The sequence below is a fragment of the Hypomesus transpacificus genome, chromosome 3 (genome assembly GCF_021917145.1).
Source record: "Hypomesus transpacificus isolate Combined female chromosome 3, fHypTra1, whole genome shotgun sequence".
Taxonomy (NCBI): domain Eukaryota; kingdom Metazoa; phylum Chordata; class Actinopteri; order Osmeriformes; family Osmeridae; genus Hypomesus; species Hypomesus transpacificus.
Window position 1 is genome coordinate 3,090,345 of NC_061062.1, and position 18,502 is coordinate 3,108,846.

Genomic DNA, 18,502 nt, shown 5'->3' on the forward strand with positions numbered 1-18,502 from the left:
GCTGTCTTTAAAGTAAGGTACATTATTTACACTGAAAACAATATGCTACTTGTAAAACGTTTAAGAGAAAATAATGAAATAAATACACAGGAAATGCTCTTGTCCACATTCACAGCATGACAAATCATATTCAATTCGTTATGATGGCCACGTGACCAGAATATACTGCAGATATTAGTAAGTAGATCAGTGATTATTGCCAAAGCATTACTCTATACATAAGTCTGTATTTTGTAAAAAAAAAAAAAAATTTGGAAACTGCTACTTGATTGTACAGCTTTAAATACGTCTAGATATTTTTGCCCCTTTATAGCTTTAACTCGTTTGAAACTTTGGAAGCAATGTTTTTAAACGCGATGGATGATCCTGATATCCTCTTGAATCTCACTCCGTTGAGGGACAGTCGTGGAAGCTTGCACACCTCCATCTCCCATTGGACAAGATTCTCCGCGTGGCCGTCGCCATGGACGCACAGCAGCAGGAAGTTGTCCTGCTGTTCGTAATCGCAGTTGTTTGCGTCGAGCACCTTGCGAATCTCCCGCATGATATCGCAGGCCTCCATGGAGCTGGTGGTCCTCATACTCCAAGTGAATCTGAGGGGGCGGGGTTTATGGGCTTTAGTTTCCCCTTTCTGATCCCCAGGTACATGGCGACTGGCGGGAGGAGATGGAGACAGTTGAAGGAAAAGAAAACCTTTTCACCGACTTTTGTGAAAACATACAAAACCATGCGATACACACTATGGTGTGTTTTAAGACGTCCTTTTAGGTTAATGAGCATGCATGTCTAGTAAAAGGTGGCACCATGTCCAGTAACAAGCAATCTACAGAAAGCACAACAATAGCATTATTACACCTGGCTCAATTCCAATGACTCCAACGCTTTTAACACCGTACAATACTCTCTGGTTGGACTCAGAAAACTAGTGAACTGTCAAATTGAGTGCAGAGAGGGACGTCAGACTGGGGGAGAAGGAAAGCCTGTGGGCAGCTCACCTTGAGCCCTCAAATCTCCCGGTTCTCTCAAAGTCGGTTGAGACTCTGAGACAGGGTGGGAGGCGGGAGAGAAGACAAACAGAAAGCAGATATAGACTCCCAAAGAAAAGGACTCGCTCCATTTTGAGATCAAAGACAACATTGATAAACTGAATACATATACATTCATCGAGAGAGAGACATAGAGAGACATAGAGAGAGGACCAAGAAGAAAGCTTAGTTAGAAAAACAAGAAAGCCACCACCAAGCCAATGGAAAGCTGAGTGTTCTGTGAAATATTGATGAAGCTCAGATGAAAAGCTACCAACCACTTGATCGTACTGACTTGATCACTGGTGGTACAACGTTCTTGCTTCTTTAACAACAAATAAACCCCCAGAGCGAGCGAACAAGGAAGTTTCAGTTTCTACAGACCATAGAAAGCCAGGAACACAAAGAATGGAAATGTTTCGAATGAACAGATTCACCAATACACAACAGTTACTCTCCGGTCTGCACGCACACACACAAAACAGTCAACTTCAGCCACTGCATGCAGACACCACATGTTGACCATAGTGCTGGTGTGGGAGGAGACATGCCGTCTACTCTGGACTTTAGAGGCCTGAAGGAGGCGAGGCATGGTTTAAAAGGGCCGCTGTTCCTCTTAGTCTCTCTCCCTAGAACGGGCCATGAGCTGGGCTTAACGATCAGACAATCAGCCACTGTGGGTGACATAAAGGCACTACAGACAGGCTCAGCCCAGTCCTCAGTCCACACATGCAGACTACGCAGGCTAGCCTTGGAGTCAACACAGGGGCGGGGGGGGGGGGGGGCATGTGGCTTCTAAAAGGAGGTAAGGGCCTGGGGGATGGTGAAGGCCCAGGGGATAATGGTTAAAGGGGAGGGTGGGACCAGGGCTGGATCTGGGACCAGGGCTGGATCTGGGACCAGGTCTGGATCTGGGACCAGGGCTAGATCTGGGACCAGGGCTAGATCTGGGACCAGGGCTGGATCTGGGACCAGGTCTGGATCTGGGACCAGGGCTGGATCTGGGACCAGGGCTGGATCTGGGACAAGGGCTGGATCTGGGGCCAGGGTCTTACTGATACAGGAGAGAGACTCTGATGCTGGGGGGAACACAGAAGCTTGCCCCCCCTCCTCAACTGTGACACGGGTCTGTCTTGTGGGGGTATAGGAGGGGGGTTGGAAGCGGTCCCTTACTCTAGATCTCCATCTGCGATTTCCTACAAATCTCTATAGCGTCGGCTCCTGAATCTGGAAGAAAAGATGGATTCTGAGAAAAGCGGATATTTCACCAATTCATGAAGAAAAGAAAAGAAAATGATGTAAGACATGATCACAAGCACCAAATGCCAGGATGACAAGGAGGAGGAAGAGGGAAGAAGAGGAGAGATTGGTGGACAGAAGACTTACTAAGAGTCTTTGCTCCCTGGGCAGAAGGGACGGCAGGCCCTGATTTAGCTGGCTGCCGTTTGCTCGGGTCAATACTGACCCTGAGAGGAGGAAGAGCAGTGAAAGGTCGAGGGTTAAAGGGCACATCACGGTTAGGGAGACATTGGCACATAGTAGAACCGAGGAGACGGGTGAAGGTGGACAGATGGGTCTAACCTCACAATCTTGTACAGAGAAGGACAACCAGGAGGGCTATAGAGTCCTTTCAGTCCCTGAACGGACTCCAGGAAGGTGGAGGAGTTAACAGTTGATTTGCATGACAAGGACATAGACAAGGACATACACAAGGAAAAGGAAAGGGATGGAAGCGTTTTGATCGATGACGCTACTCAGTTGGGACTTCCTGTGACGCAGACCAACGTTCGGCAACCAGTAGATGGCGCTCTGTCCCTTCAGCTTGGTCAGGGAAAACTCCAAGTGGCAGGCGAGCACAGTCACTTGTTTACAAGTTGATTTATCAAACAGGAAACAGGTTTTAAACCCCCAGTTTACACTTGATTTGGCAAAAGACATCTCACTATTCATCACGACTTCCAAAAGAAGCTCAAGACTTAGCAGTTGGAATTCTAATGGCTCTCTACAACACATACTCTGTTCTCAAACTGAAAAGAGCAACCAGATCACACAGCACATGCTGTCTCCAGGACAACCAAGTCCAACAGTCACTATCTTAAAAAAACCACAGAATTCCATTAGGGCAACAAAGCTACGAGAACAGTAGAGATAAGTGGATCTAGATGGCAGACAGTTTAGTTTGACATGGAAAAATCAAAGCCTATCAATTCAATCGTTAGTTAAAAAGAAGAAAACGAAAGGAAAAAAGAAGAACCCAGATTGCAGTCAACAGCTAATGAGACATGCCCCAACCCCGCGTCATGCATGCCATTGATTAGTAGTTAGCTGGCACTTGATGGATTTTCACTTAATTGCTTGAGAGGTCTTGCCTGCCCAGTCCATCGCTGTCTAACTCAAGCAGACTGAGAAATGACCCCAGCCACAAAGAGCACCAAACAGAGGTGTGTTAGTGAAGCGCCCAGTGAAGGCTTGAAAGAGTTTAGTTGATTACTTAGCACACGCTGAAGGCATCAAGGGGGGAGTTCCTACCTTTTGGTAAACCTGAATGACATGTTTCTACAACAGAATCAGGAGAGACAAAGACACAGTGAGAATGCTGAAGGGAGAGCCGGAGAAACAGGGTCCAGTCAACACACATGAATGAATGGAGCTGATGGAGGGGGGGGGGATTTTTAATGAGATGTTGATTTTCAGTTCCTCATTTCAGGTTAGTCATTGCTGGTCTCAGAGCTGTTGTTAGTAGCCTGGTTGTCTGCCAGAGGTTCCGCTTCACTCCCTTCAGCAAACCCTTAACCAAAGTGACCCCAGTAATGACCTCAGGTTGATGTTTCATGCGTTCATGTGCACCAGGCTACAGATAGGAGAGCGTGAAGCAGAGTTCTCTGGCTGGCCCCAGGCTTCAGGTTCCTGTTATGATGCTACTAGTGCAATGAGGGTTGAGCCATTTCCTTTTGATTAACCAAATCAGGAAAGAATACGGATTTTGAATTGGTTTCCAAAGTTAAACCAAACTGGTTCTGATTTGGGAAAAGTGTGATTTGAGGTGTGTTTCCAAGTTAGTAAAAAAAGAAACTGAAGAAATGGACCTTTAACCCTGGTTTGCAAGGCCCAGCAGTTCCTGGGCACTCTGGGGAGGTGAGCTGGGTGTGTAGGGCCTGGCGGGTGGCCGGCCCCTGGACCTACCTGCGGGTCAGTTTGGAGGTGAGCTTGGAGAACAGGTTGCTGGTGCCGCGGCTGCGCGTCTGGGACAGCGGCGCGGCGTCGTGGGACAGCGTGGGCGATGCCGGGGGCCCGTTGTACGTGGCCGTGCGACGGTCCCTCAGCTGGCCCCCGTGGAAGGTGTTGCGGCTCGCCGTGCCTCGTGGGAAACGTAGTCTGTCGGGCGTGGTGGAGCTGGTGATGCTGTGGGTGGAAGCCACCGGGTTAGGCTGGGCAGGGGGCACAGCTTCACTGAGGGGGAGGAGAGGCAGGGGAGAATGGGGAGCGAGGGAGGAAGAGAAAAGCAGGGCAGAGAGGGAGAGCAGAGGAGGGGAGAGAGAGGAAGGTAAGAGAGTGAGAGTAGAGAGAGGGAGGTAAGAGAGAGAGAGGGAGGGTAGAGAGAGGGAGAAAAGGAGGGCAATGAGAACAAGGATTAAAAACAGCAGAGTTAAACTGCCTCTACCTTCTCACCTTCCAACCGCTGAAACACTACAGAGAGCTTGTTACTTTAATTTTCAAAAGAACGCAGCTGTACCTCTTCTATATTATATAACATCTACAGTGCCCTCCAAAAGTATTGGAACAGTGAGGCGAATTCCTTTATTTTTGCTGTAGACTGAAAACATTTGGGCTTGACATCAAACGATGAATGTGAAACCAGAGATCAACGTTTCAGCTTTTATTTCCAGGTATTTACATCAGGATCTGATGCACAAATTAGAAAATATCACCTTTTTGTTCGAACCCACCCATTTGTCACGTGAGCAAAAGTATTGGAACATGTGACTGACAGGTGTGTTTTGTTGCCCAGGTGTGTCCTATTACATACATTATTCAATCAATAAATACCACTGAATGTCTACACTCAGGTTCAGATTGGGTAAGATAGGTTTTGTCTATGCAGACTGTATTCAGAGGTGAAAACAACATGAAAACCAGAGCGCTGTCTTTGGGTGAAAAACAAGCAATTGTGAGTCTTAGAGAAGATGGAAAATCAATCAGAGCCATTGCAGAAACATTGGCCATAGCCAGTACAACCATTTGGAATGTCCTGAAGAAGAAGAAAACTACTGGTGTACTAAGTAACAGACGTCGAACAGGTAGACCAAGGAAAACATCAGCAGTTGATGACAGAAACATTGTGAGAGCTGTAAAGAAAGACCCTAAAACAACTGTTAGTGAGATCAGCAACAACCTCCAGATGGCAGGAGTGAAGGTATCACTATCTACTGTTCGCAGAAGACTTCATGAACAAAAGTACAAGGGCTACACCAGAAGATGCAAACCACTCATTAGCAAGAAGAATAGGAAGGCCAGGCTGGAAATTGCCAAAAAGTACAGAGATGAACCTCAAAAATTCTGGGACAAAGTTTTATGGACTGATGAGACAAAGATTAACTTTTACCAAAGTGATGGAAAGGCTAAAGTTTGGAGAAAGAAAGGAACTGCTCATGATCCCAAACACACAAGCTCATCTGTGAAACACGGTGGAGGTAATGTCATGGCTTGGGCTTGCATGGCTTCTTCTGGGACGGGCTCATTAATCTTCATTGAGGATGTAACACATGATGGCAGCAGCAAAATGACCTCGGAAGTCTACAGAAACATTTTGTCTGCCAATTTAAGGAAAGATGCAACCAAACTGATTGGCAGAGCCTTCATCATGCAGCAAGATAATGACCCAAAACACACTGCCAAAACAACAAAGGAGTTCATCAGGGGCAAGAAATGGAAGGTATTAGACTGGCCAAGTCAATCTCCAGACTTAAACCCTATAGAGCATGCATTTTACCTGCTTAAGAGGAGACTGAAGGGAGGAACCCCACAAAACAAACAACAACTGAAAGAGGCTGCAGTGAAAGCCTGGGAAAGCATCAAAAAGGAAGAATGCAAAAGTTTGGTGACGTCAATGGGTCACAGACTTGCTGCAGTTATTGAAAGCAAAGGATTTGCAACTAAATATTAAGTCTTATTCACTTAAATATGTTTTAAGTATATCTGTTCCAATACTTTTGCTCACATGACAAATGGGTGGATTCAAACAAAATGCGATATTTTCTTAGTTGTGCATCAGATCCTGATGTAAATACCTGGAAATAAAAGCTGAAACGTTGATCTCTGGTCTCACGTTCATTATTTGATGTCAAGCCCAAATGTTTTCAGTCTACAGCAAAAATAAAGGAATTCGCCTCACTGTTCCAATACTTTTGGAGGGCACTGTATATTAACCCAGTCATTGGTGGGGGATTCCTGATTCTTGTTAATGAAGACAGTGAGTGGGGTTGTGATCCAGCTAGGAGGAATCAAAGGAGGAGCTGAGAGGGGAGTGGCCTGTGGAGCGTCCAGACAGATCCTCACTCTGGTTAGAGATGTGGTCCATGGCGTGGGGAGGGGGGTTAGAGTGAAGAGGACATGAGACTGCTCTACAGGGAGGAGGGGGGGGAGGCGAGGCATGATGGAGGTTGGGGTCCAGGTCGTCTTACTTGGCCGTGTAGAAGTCCAGAGGGCAGTGGGGCTGGGAGGCCCAGCCTGGGAGACAGACAGACACAGGCCCCGCCCCCTGTTGCTCCCGGCGGAAGGAGCTGGAAGAGGCGGCCAACTGGGGCGCAAAGGCCGACAAGGGACTGGTGGAATACGCAGACATCTGGGTCATGCTGTGGCCATGGTGCGGTGTCACCACGGGGGCAGACAGGATGTGAATAACAGGGCACTGGACTCGCATTGATGTACACTGTCCATGAGCAAGATGGTAACTCAGATCTGGGCACTGTGATAGGGGATGTCTGCAGTGCAGGGGCAGTTACAGCAGCTCGACCTTCCTCAGGCCCTTGAAGGGCGAGCAGATGTCAAACCCAGCTCTGGCAGGTGAGCTGCCCCCCCCCCAGCCCCCCTGGCCCTCCGGACCCCTCTTACCTGTTCTCCTTCCCGTTGGGAATGACTGACAGACGGTCTGTGTTGTTCCTGTCGCTGCACACGTATGTGTTCCTCCTGCTCATGCCGGCCGAGGCAGTAGTGTTCTACAGAGAGGAGGAGAACATCAGTAGTGTTCTACAGAGAGGAGGAGAACAGAGAGGAGGAGGAGGAGAACATCAGTAGTGGTCTACAGAGAGGAGGAGAACAGAGAGGAGGAGGAGGAGAACATCAGTAGTGTTCTACAGAGAGGAGGAGAACAGAGAGGAGGAGGAGGAGAACATCAGTAGTGTTCTACAGAGAGGAGGAGAACATCAGTAGTGTTCTACAGAGAGGAGGAGGAGGAGACCATCAGTAGTGTTCTACAGAGAGAAGGAGAACATCAGTAGTGTTCTACAGAGAGGAGGAGAACATCAGTAGTGTTCTACAGAGAGGAGGAGAACAGAGAGGAGGAGGAGGAGAACATCAGTAGTGGTCTACAAAGAGGAGGAGAACAGAGAGGAGGAGGAGGAGAACATCAGTAGTGTTCTACAGAGAGGAGGAGGAGGAGACCATCAGTAGTGTTCTACAGAGAGGAGGAGAACATCAGTAGTGTTCTACAGAGAGGAGGAGGAGGAGACCATCAGTAGTGTTCTACAGAGAGAAGGAGAACATCAGTAGTGTTCTACAGAGAGGAGGAGAACATCAGTAGTGTTCTACAGAGAGGAGGAGAACAGAGAGGAGGAGGAGGAGAACATCAGTAGTGGTCTACAGAGAGGAGGAGAACAGAGAGGAGGAGGAGGAGAACATCAGTAGTGTTCTACAGAGAGGAGGAGAACATCAGTAGTGTTCTACAGAAAGGAGGAGAACATCAGTAGTGTTCTACAGAGAGGAGGAGAACATCAGTAGTGTTCTACAGAGAAGAGGAGGAGAACATCAGTAGTGTTCTACAGAGAAGAGGAGGAGAACATCAGTAGTGTTCTACAGAGAAGAGGAGGAGGAGACCATCAGTTGGCATGCAGCCATCATCTCCAGCTGTTAGAGAGAAGGCCGTCAGGCTGCGTGTCTTACGTTGGGGCCCGTGGTGGCCCCCTTCTTGCGGTCTGGGATGTCCGCTTTGTTGGGGTTGTTGGCGTTGCCCAGCAGGGGGCTGGAGGGGGGTATCCCACGCCCCCCCGGGGTGCTGGGCTTGCGGAGCGACACGCCTCCCTCCTCTTTGATGCTGCTCTCCGCCACGGCCGTCTGGCTCCTCTTGGGGTGAGCCGCCCCCGCGTTCGGACCAACTGGAGGACAGAGAGAGACAGAGAGAGAGAGACTTCATTGATGGAGGAGGTGACTGTGATATCCCTGCATTCCTTACAGTCTGGGTTCCTGAGCTCAACACAGCGAGCCCAAGGTGAGGCCACCTCAACCTACCCTGCTCGCTGTAGCGCCTCTGCTTCTGATTGGATGAGGAAGAGCTCCTCTGGACCTTCAGGTGCGATGGCGATTGGCCGTTGAGCTCGCTCGTGGGCCGGGGCTTGGCCAGGGACAAGTTACTGTTGGAGGTGGAGTCAGAGACCTCCATCTGGAGGAAACACACGCAGCACAGAAACACCGTGGCAGAATGTTAGGAGTGTTTCTGACTGGGTACGTCTAGGGGGTGAAAGGGCATGTTCTGGTACCTCGGGTGACTTCCTGCCCAGCAGAAGGTAGGTGGCGGTGATCTCATCATACTTCATCTTGGCCAGAGAGTCTTGGATCTCCTCCAGGGTGTAGCCCATCCCCACCATCACGTCTGGGAGAGAACACACACACACACACACGTTAGCATTTTCTGAACACCTTTTTCTGTCATCCGTCAGTTGACAGAGGCTAAACGCATTGGCTTCCTATTTCAGATCCGGGGCTGAATCTAGGCAGCTGAACACACTGAGACAAAGGAGCTGCCTGATAAACACCTTTCTGCTGATCGTGACAAACCCAATCTCATCTGGGTGGTTCAGCTGATCACCAAAGTCATTTTATGACCTTTAAATCCAGCAATCTCCTCTGTGAGAGAGGATGAGAGGGTGTCAGCGGCTGATCCCAGGTAATATCATCCCCCTCCCTCCCTCCCCCTCCCTCCCTCCCTCCCTCCGTCAGCAGAGGACAGGTGCGGAGGGAGGGAGGGGGAGACGGGGTCTCACGTTGAGAGGAGCATGCCAGGTAGGGATGCTAGCAGAGCGTTAGCTGCTCCAGTAAGTTCACACTCCACACAAGCCGAGGATCCCCTCTGCTAGGATCAAGTCTACCGCAACATGCAGTGTTCTGGTCGCCTCAGGCTCAACAGAGGTGTCCTCCAGCATGCAGGCAGGGGAAGGTGTGTGTGTGGGGGGGGACCCTGGAAAACGTGTTCTGCCTCTCTACGGAACGGCAGAGGGCTGGTGGGGGGAAACATGTGAGAGCTCTCCCTCGCTCGCCCCTCTCTGTGCTGGGCCCACGGAGAGAGAGACTCAGACACATGTGCTCCGGCAGAGATCCCAGCTGCTGTTACGCAATACAGACCCCCCCTTTTCCACACACACACTAGAGGACATCGTTCGCACAGTCCTTGTTCTTCCTCCTCCCTCTACCCCCCCCTCCCCTCTTTCTGCTTTCATCCAGGGCACGATGAGGAGGCTCCTCTCGTCTCATGTGTCCCCCCCCTCCCCTCTCCTCCTCCCCTCCCCTCCCCTCCTCCTCTCTGGGGCTCTCTGAAACAGCGCTGGCTCACTGCTGCCTTTCATCTCTCTGCTCTTCTCTGGGTTTAAACACAGCGTGCTTCAGTGCTGCTGCAACCCACACACACACTCGTTCTAAAGGCTAGCAAGCAAGAGCTGTTCCAGTACCTATTCTCTTCTGGTCAGTGATGTCCAGTACTGGTTCGATAAAAGGCTTCAGTTCGTCCTCCTCTGAGCCGGCGTTAATCCAGCGATCCTTCATGATTTGCTGGAGGACAGGAAAGGGTTAGGATCAGTTAGCGTCAGTTGGGATGAGGTTTGACCTGTAGTCTCTGAGGGGGTGACAGAGCAGCACACGGCTAGCAGAGCAGCACACGGCCAGCAGAGCAGCACACGGCCAGCAGAGCAGCCGAGGCTGATGCAGTAGACTGAGGGACGGAGCCCTCTTTTCCCTTGTCTGCCTGGATAAACCCAGAGAACATGAAAGGAAAAACAAGATTGTGGGGGTGAATTATTCATGGTCACAACAGCGGAGAGGAAGAGGGGTAGGTGCAGGGGGGAGGCATGAGAGGAGGGGATGGTGGAGAGGGGGGCGCCTGGTCACGTGATGAAGAGTGGGTAAGAAGCTGGAGGTATATTTACGTTTTCGGCGTCCTCCCTCACCTCCAGAGTCCCCCTCTTGGCTGGGTTGAGGACCAGGAAGCGCTTCAGGAGGTTCTCGCAGTCAGTGGACATGTAGAAGGGGATGCGGTACTTCCCCCTCAGGACCCTCTCTCTCAGCTCCTGTCCAATCACACCGGAGCACAGTTAGCATGCGTTTCAACACACCAGTGTCCCTCATGGACTGGTGACTGGGTGTGGTGACCCACAGATGAATCTTCAGAGGAAGGAAGCTTCCGTCCCGTCTGCTGGCGTACCTTGAGGTTCTGCCCGTCGAAGGGCAGGGATCCGCTGACCAGCGTGTAGAGGATGACCCCCAGGCTCCACACGTCCACCTCAGGCCCGTCGTACTTCTTCCCCTGGAAGAGCTCCGGGGCGGCATAGGGAGGAGAGCCGCAGAAGGTGTCCAGCTTGCTGCCCATCGTGAACTCGTTGCTGAAGCCGAAGTCGGCGATCTTGATGTTCATGTCGGCGTCCAGGAGCAAGTTCTCAGCCTGGAGGTCGGAGGGATGGGAGGGTGAGGAGAGAAGGAAGGATGGGAGGAGAGAAGGGGGGATGGGAGGGTGAGGAGAGAAGGAGCGGGAGAGAGAGAGCGCTTACTTATTGATGCTACTCCGCGAAAACGGGATGGGAGTTTAATTACAAAAGCAGATCCTAGGCAAAAGTTACATGTCGGGTCATTCACAACGACGTCAACAGAAGCCTTGAGAGATGTTCCTGACTACACCCCCTTCCCCTCCCAGCCCTCCCCCTCTACAAAGTGCCCTGCTAGTCTAAGCTGGTGTAGCACTTCATATTGAAGTGTGCTCCCCCCTCTAGGCTGAGACATGGTGGGCTCTCCACCCCCCACCCCCAGAGCTCATGGATCCTTTATGAGGAAGCTGAGAGGAAGCAGGACAACATGTGAGGAGAACCCACTCTCACGTCAAGCTAACAGAGAACCCACTCTCACGTCAAGCTAACAGAGATTAAAAATACACGGAGCATCAATATTCACAGGAAAGGGCTGTGGGACTCAGGCTGGAGAAATGGAAGGGTGCTTTTATACCAGAGGTCTGCTAGAGAACATGTGAAAGGCCCCATTTCTCTCTCATCACCTCGTATTGGACTCACTAAATCCAATCCACATAACCCCCCCCACTCCCTCACCCTCTAACCTACCCCTCTTCCTCATCAAACACCGTAGCAGGGCCCTGGCCTTACCTTAAGGTCTCTGTGAACAATGTGCTTCTGGTGGCAGTACTGCACAGCGGATACGATCTGCACACACAAACAGAAGAACAGAGGTTGGCGTCTCCCTCAAGCTTCAGAGGCTGTGGGCGAGAGCTGTGGGCGAGAGAGCCTGAGCACATCCTGGAACCACCGTGAGAAACACTGGATTTCCTGTCGTCTTGTGACTCGACAGGTTTACCCAGAAGACAGACACAAGCACAAAGAAGAGGCCCGTCTGTAAGACGGTAACCAGGGTAGCTGCCCTCGACACCATCAGAGCTCCTGGTATGAGGGCTGTGCTGCAGGCAGCGTCCCCCAGGGTGTCAGACAGGGAGCAGTAACCGAGGAGGTCGCTGTGTTTGGACAGCCCTCCCAGCTGCACAGGGAGGCCAGGCAGGACACTGAGGCACGGCCAGGGAAGGTGGGAAACAAGAACACTGCGGATGAAGTCCTGTACCTGTCTAAATTTAGCCCTGGCCTCTTTTTCCTTCATTCTTCCGTGTGCTACGAGGTAGTCGAACACCTCTCCTGCAAGTGAAGAGAAAAACAAAAGAGACCAAACAGTGAGGTTACATTTACAGGCATCCAAACAAATGAATCCCAAGAGTCCATGGTTAAGAAAACCTCAACTTCTCATCCAGTCCAGAGTGTTTTCACCCAGTCCCCTGATCCCATGGCAGGATGCAGGAGTTAACGACTAACAACCTCCTCCAGCATGCAGCAGTAACTGAACACAGCTCCTAACCCAGGCCCTACCCACAGCCCTCTAGCCTCCTCCAGCATGCAGCAGTAACTGAACACAGCTCCTAACCCAGGCCCTACCCACAGCCCTCTAGCCTCCTCCAGCATGCAGCAGTAACTGAACACAGCTCCCAACCCAGGCCCTACCCACAGCCCTCTACAGTTTCCACCATGGACGTCCAGCCTGACACGTGACAGAGCTCTCTCTCGTGTGCTAACTGCAGTTAAGAGCCTGCTGTTCGGTTGTGCAAGTGTGTGTGTGTTAAAGGGGTGTTATGGGGGGAGGGGGATGGTTCACAAACAGAACAAGCAACAATCTCCAGCGAACCCTCGAAACCCTCCCACTCGCTGAGCGCGCTGACCTGCGCAGGCGTGCGTGTCTGCGTGCAGGAGAGTGAGTCATCGCTGCTCTCTGAATCCTCTCTAAAGATAGAGCGCACTTTGTAGTATCTCGCTCTCAGGTGTGTGTGTGTGTGTGTGTGTGTGTTGAGTCATTCGTGGCAGCTGTGGTCATCTTCTGAGCTAGTCCCTGCCCAGGGACTACTCACCTCCACTTGCGTACTCCATCACCAGATACAGGGTCCTCTCCGTTTCAATCACCTCGAAAAGCTTAACTGGGGGGGGGGGAGAAAGAGGGGGATCATCAGTCACATTCCACTAACAACGTCAGATCTCTGGGATCCATACAGCTGTGTGTGACGATGTATGAAATGTCACTTTCGGGAACGTTCCTTGTCAAGCGTTTGGTTCTGAAAAGGCGCAGGTAACTGCTTGTATGGTCCAGCGTGCTAACTGCCTCCCCAGTGTGCTTGTACTGAGCTGATATAACAGCTCCTGGCTGACCTGCCTGGCTAAATATAGAGAAGGTGGGATGGAGGAGGTGGGATAGGGGGAGAGACTCCTTGCCTCCTTTCTTGGAGACGCTCGTTATTGCGTCCGTAATTACAATCACATCTGAGCAGGGGGAAATAATGAAATGTGTGCTGTAGAAGATTAAAAGCAATTAGGAGGGGGGGGGGGGGGGGGGATTTCAGCCTCTTAATTAGTTGAATCTTTGCTGTGTGTGTGTGTGTGTGTGTTTGTGTAAACAGTTACCTATATTTGGGTGATTCAAGATCTTCATGATTCTCACTTCTCTGAACAGCTGTGGAACAGACAGACAGACAGAGCAGCATGAGTGTCACGACTCTTCTGCAGTGTCCTCACGAGGTACAAAAGACATCCATGTCAGCCACTAACTACACCACACTGATACATTCACGTTAGAAACATTCACACATCCTGGTGTATTCGTGAGACAATAACTCGGTCGCAGTTAGCACACATCGTGACCAGAGAGGGAGAGTCGTCAGAGCCCAAAAAAGGCCTGCTGCCTTCCGTCTCTCTGGGATAAAGGAACAAAGTGCTATTCATTATTGATCCTCTCTTAACTAAAGCTTCTCGTGCTCTCATTTCCACCCCATCTTTAAAAATATAAAAGGCATCAATCTTTCATACAGCAGGAACAGCCCCAGAGTGCCGTGCCTGGGCTTGTTCTAACAGCAAGGAAGCTTTACCAAAAAGACACTGGTTCTGAGGCAAAGTATCCGTGTTTAAGACATTCTGGGATTCAGAGGCGTTTACGTGGGGCACAAACATGAGTAAGAGTTTCTGAAACATCAGCAGAGTTCTCTCTGTGAGAGGCCATTCTGACGCTCCAGTCTCAGGGAGAGAACAGGGGGAGGCAGGCAGATCAGGTTGGTGTTGTTTTGATCGACGAAACGGGATGCTTGGAGGCGGCCTGGCTAAGATAGTGATGGAGCAGAGAGGGACTCCAGGACTAAAGCAGTACTAGACTCCACTTAAGGTCAACCTCACTGTCATTACTCACTTCCCGTTATACACCTCTGATCTCTAAGAGCCGCAAAAATATAGAGAAATGAATCTCGGGCCCCACTCTGCGCAATGGTAGACAGCCCTATTTTTTGTAGCTTGAAAACTATTTTAAATGTTTTAATCTCTGGTTTTGTTTTGTGGTTCTCCAAGGGGAAACCTTGGTAAAATATGACCGCTATCTGTCCTCTATCAGTACTGAGAAGCCAATCGGGTGATAACTCTGCAGCTGGTCACTCCTCCTCTAACACACTCAAGTCTTTCTGGTCAGAGTAGACTTCAGTCTACAAGTCAGATACGCAAGACTTGCCAACAGAGGGGAAAACAGAGACAAGAAGAGCACCACTGTGATTGGACAGGATCAAGGAGCCAGGATGATAGGCTAGTGTTGACAACCACCGAGCCATTAGTGATACTGTACTCGACAAGGTTTACCCACACAAGAGTTCCTTCTTTTAGTGACCAGTGCATTCATGGGGGATTCATTCAGTTTGGTTTGTTTTGCCCTCGCTCAGCACTGGTTTCTTTTAATCTGCTTAGTTGACTTAATGAAACGAGAAACCCATCTTAAGGAGCAGGGGCTCAATCCAACTGTTTACTTTTAATCAAGATGTTGAGTCTCCTTTCTAGCGTTCAGCGATGCTAGCTAGCTGTTAGCGTGTGGGTGATTCAAGGTGCGATGCTAGCTAGCTGTTAGCATGTGGGTGATTCAAGGTGCGATGCTAGCTAGCTGTTAGCGTGTGGGTGAGTCAAGGTGCGATGCTAGCTAGCTGTTAGCGTGTGGGTGATTCAAGGTGCGATGCTAGCTAGCTGTTAGCGTGTGGGTGAGCTAAGGCGGGAGGGGGGGGGGGGTGAAAAAAGATTATAATGGAGGTTGTGACAGATGTGCGCTTGGTATCTACCTCTTCTAAACTGTCATACACCAGGAGGTTGAAAATAAACATTTGTGCTTGAGAAACAGCATGCTGGCAATCACATAAAAGCTCACCCGTCACTCCAATTACATACAGGAGGTCATGTTGCGTAGGTTAGGTAGCTTCTGTTTCAAACAGTGTTCCACCGAATAAAGTCAAGATTGCATTCTCATTTCCATTTCTTCCAAGCTTGCTCAAATGAGGAGCATTATAAAACCCAGCTCTACCTGGGCCTACAGCTTCAGTCAAGTAACAAACCCACATTAAGGCTAACAATGTCATGCCCAATGGAGTTGTACCAAAGTAATACCAGGAAACGAGCTAAAGACACATGGCCTGAACATTTTCACTGCCATTACTTGGTACTTTTTCGCTGGGTTTAGCAGGGCCGACGTCAAAAGCCCAGGGCTCTGATCCCAAGAACAGAATCAATCTGGCTCTGGAAAAACTAATGGAAACTGCAGCTGAGAGAGACAGAGACAGACAGAGAGAGAGAGAGAGAGAGAGAGACAGAGAGAGAGAGAGAGAGAGAGACAGACAGACAGACAGACAGACAGACAGACAGACAGACAGACAGACAGACAGACAGACAGCTGCCTTCAAAGTGTCAGTGCATGCAGAAGCACATCAACACCCACACTCATCACACTTCTTTCTGTGCCCAAGCTAGAGCAGTCTACCAAACGCCTGCGGCGCATTATCAGCAGGGATCAATACTGATCTCTGGCTTCCTAGAACCACAACCAGGGCCAACCAGGGCCTAGGCACAGAGCCAACCCCAAGGAGATCACAGGTCAAGGGACCTACACATGCATAAATCCACACACAAACACATTAGGGCTATTAGGATTTCTGCATAACCCTCTTTACCATCTCTGTGAAAAGGAATGCTTGTTCAACAACGTTCACATAACTTGTATGGGTAAATAAGTGTAACCTCCACATGCAAAATAATAAATTAGTTACCTTTTGAAGGCTGTTGGGATTCAGTTGTGTCTTATCGATAATCTTTATTGCTACCTATAGACAAGAGGAGGAAACGCATAATGAAAATGACAACTATTAGAAAAGAATACAACTTTATTTTAAAAGCATCGTAGCGACATGACCTGGGGAAAACCTTAAGGGGACGCCTCACCTCTCTCCCTGTGAGGATGTGTCGGGCAAGCTTGACCTTGGCAAAGTTCCCCTTCCCGATGGTCTTCAGGAGACGGTAGTTCCCCACATACGGTTGCTCATCCGCACCAGAGTTGCGGGCGCGAACACCGGAGCGGGCAGGGCGCGTGGTGACCTCCTGACGGCTCTGAGACGTGTGCTGCGGACACACGGACCATCATCGTCGTGACGACATCCAATTCAGTGGACTTCATGACTCATTTGTTACTGCAACACATTCTTCTCAGCATGAAGACACAATCGTGGAAATTCTGAGATGAGAAGATGATCTAATATAGTAATCTAATAGTGTGCGTGTGTATGTGTGTGTGTGAAGGGGGGGGGGGGGTTAGATGAGGTATTGATTATATTCTATGAAATCCCAAAGGACCTCTCCCCACCCCCACCCCTGAAACCAAAACCAGATACTCCTTCATGGGCTCTGTATTGACACCATTAAAACTCTCACCTGACCCCACCCTGCTATCCCCACACTGACCCGGACATCAGTTCTTCTGACACCTCTAAAGATGACGGTTTCAGTGATGAACAGAACTGAGACACAGAAGACGGACTTAATCTGAAGCTAAATACACGAAAGTCTCCTGAGTATTTTGTGACTACACACATTGACTTCCTTCTCCTCTCTAATGCGATTTCCAGGAAACATTATGTATAGCCTGTAAAAACATGTAGTACAAAATACAAACCTCAGAAAATATGTCTGCGTTTCAAAACAGAATCTTTAAATATTTGCACTTCAAACGAGCCTTTTTCTATCCTCATCACGTAGTTCGGCATGCAGCTCAAACTCAACTTTACTCTTATTTATGGTTCGTTACTTACAATACTGGTACGATTCCTATTTGTTGACTGAGTTTCTGTCATTTTCGTTTTGGCAATTTGAATGGCATTGAACCAGATAACTCTCTCGTTTTTGTGGGGGTAGCTCATGGATCCTCTCACCCCGATGCTCTCAACGAGAATGGACTGTGTCAGAGGAGTGTCATTGAACAGGGGGAGGTGGGTTCTACGCAAGTCCAAACTAATGGGAGGCAAGCAATTCACACTTTGAATGACTAACAATATTAAACCAGTTTGCTTGTTCCAACAAACCAGAAAGGTGTGTATGGTTATTCGCGTACTTGAAAAAGTAACCATTAACGTGAATATAAAATAAAAAGCCTTTGAATGTATTTTTAGCAAGGGAGATTACCAGAGCCAACCAGGGTCTGTTGACGTAAAGGATTGTTTACGAATACGATGTTTAAGTCGCTGATACCCTATACCCTACACAACGTAGCTAAGACTATTGAAAGAGCTACAGTAGGCTAGTCTAACAGAACTTTACAATGTTAAGAGCAGCGCGTAGAGATATCCCCTTCCCACCAGCTAGCTGGTCCCATCACGACCCCAAAAAATAGAATATTTCACACAGTACTTACACTTTCCGTCTCCTTCTCGTTTACAGTAGGTAATGGCGTTTTTGCTGACATTTTCTTTTCCTCGTTGTCGTTAATTTATTTTCCAATACTCCACCACGTTTGGCAAAACAGGGAATTTAAGTGTTGGTCCCAAACCATGGGCTCGATCAAAGATCTCAACGTTGATCCATCCAACGAGAACTGTTCTCAACACTGAAATTACATAAATTTGCCCTGAACTACCTCAGCACCGGATAATCTGACCGATAGTTCTTTACGTAAATATTGGAAGCTCATGTGTACCGTATTTAATTGCAAAATAACATACCATACATGGCATGTGTTCAATTGGACTAATCAGAGACTGACCGACTTCAATCAGCAACGGCGGAAGGCAACTGTCATCGCTCCTGTAAATGGCCCCTGTTTCTCCTGTCGCTAAATGAAATGCTATAGCGATTAAAGACGTTCACCGCTTGACAAATCGTTGAATTTCAAGATATTTCTATTCGCGAACGGCCTGCTGTCGGTTCGGTTTCCTCCATCTCCGGCCCAAGTGAAGCTGGCGTTTTAGGTGGGACCAAAATGGCTACTTTCTACTAGCGCTGATGGATGAGCGAAGTTCTGTCTGCACGACTGGGCGGCAGAGGAAGTGAGGACACACATGGATCTGGCCGTTCATTGGACGCAGTCAGCGTGTTGCTGTGCATGGGCAGTTTATCACGAGAAGT

General features: G+C 49.3%; 1 protein-coding gene and 1 long non-coding RNA gene across 19 annotated transcripts; one reads left to right on the plus strand and one right to left on the minus strand.

Annotated features, from left to right (window-relative positions):
- Nucleotides 1-235: 235 nt before the first annotated feature.
- On the minus strand, nt 236-18,417 carry mark3a (MAP/microtubule affinity-regulating kinase 3a). Of its 18 annotated transcripts, none has more exons than XM_047048021.1 (19): nt 17,194-17,770; nt 16,331-16,507; nt 16,159-16,212; nt 13,502-13,550; nt 12,955-13,020; nt 12,123-12,193; nt 11,657-11,713; nt 10,711-10,947; nt 10,436-10,576; nt 9,962-10,061; nt 8,777-8,889; nt 8,529-8,679; nt 8,184-8,395; nt 7,137-7,240; nt 4,209-4,475; nt 3,555-3,581; nt 2,412-2,491; nt 996-1,040; nt 481-653 (listed from the first exon to the last, which is right to left on the minus strand). In XM_047048021.1, the coding sequence occupies exons 1-19, from the start codon at nt 17,506-17,508 to the stop codon at nt 577-579; spliced, it is 2,343 nt and encodes a 780-aa protein (XP_046903977.1). In that variant the 5' UTR covers nt 17,509-17,770; the 3' UTR covers nt 481-576. The 18 variants fall into 18 exon arrangements, with proteins under 18 accessions (XP_046904023.1, XP_046904015.1, XP_046903924.1 ...); XM_047048049.1 differs by lacking the exon at nt 481-653 and adding an exon at nt 2,199-2,252; XM_047048067.1 differs by lacking the exons at nt 2,412-2,491; nt 17,194-17,770 and adding an exon at nt 17,793-18,417 and having other exon boundaries at nt 236-653; nt 10,457-10,576.
- LOC124487980 lies at nt 1,945-2,331 on the plus strand. Its single transcript, XR_006958577.1, has 2 exons — nt 1,945-2,000; nt 2,037-2,331. It is a non-coding gene; the product is annotated as an uncharacterized LOC124487980 (long non-coding RNA).
- Nucleotides 18,418-18,502: the final 85 nt, after the last annotated feature.

Excerpts from the sequence above, each read along its gene's own strand:
- mark3a (XM_047047967.1), bottom strand. The coding sequence starts at position 17,508 with ATGGTTACTTTTTCAAGTACGCGAATAACCATACACACCTTTCTGGTT. Across the intron at positions 13,021-13,501 it reads CTTGAATCACCCAAATATAG|TTAAGCTTTTCGAGGTGATT; the intron begins GTAACTGTTTAC and ends CCCCCCCCCCAG. Across the intron at positions 12,194-12,954 it reads GATGGAGTACGCAAGTGGAG|GAGAGGTGTTCGACTACCTC; the intron begins GTGAGTAGTCCC and ends CTTCACTTGCAG.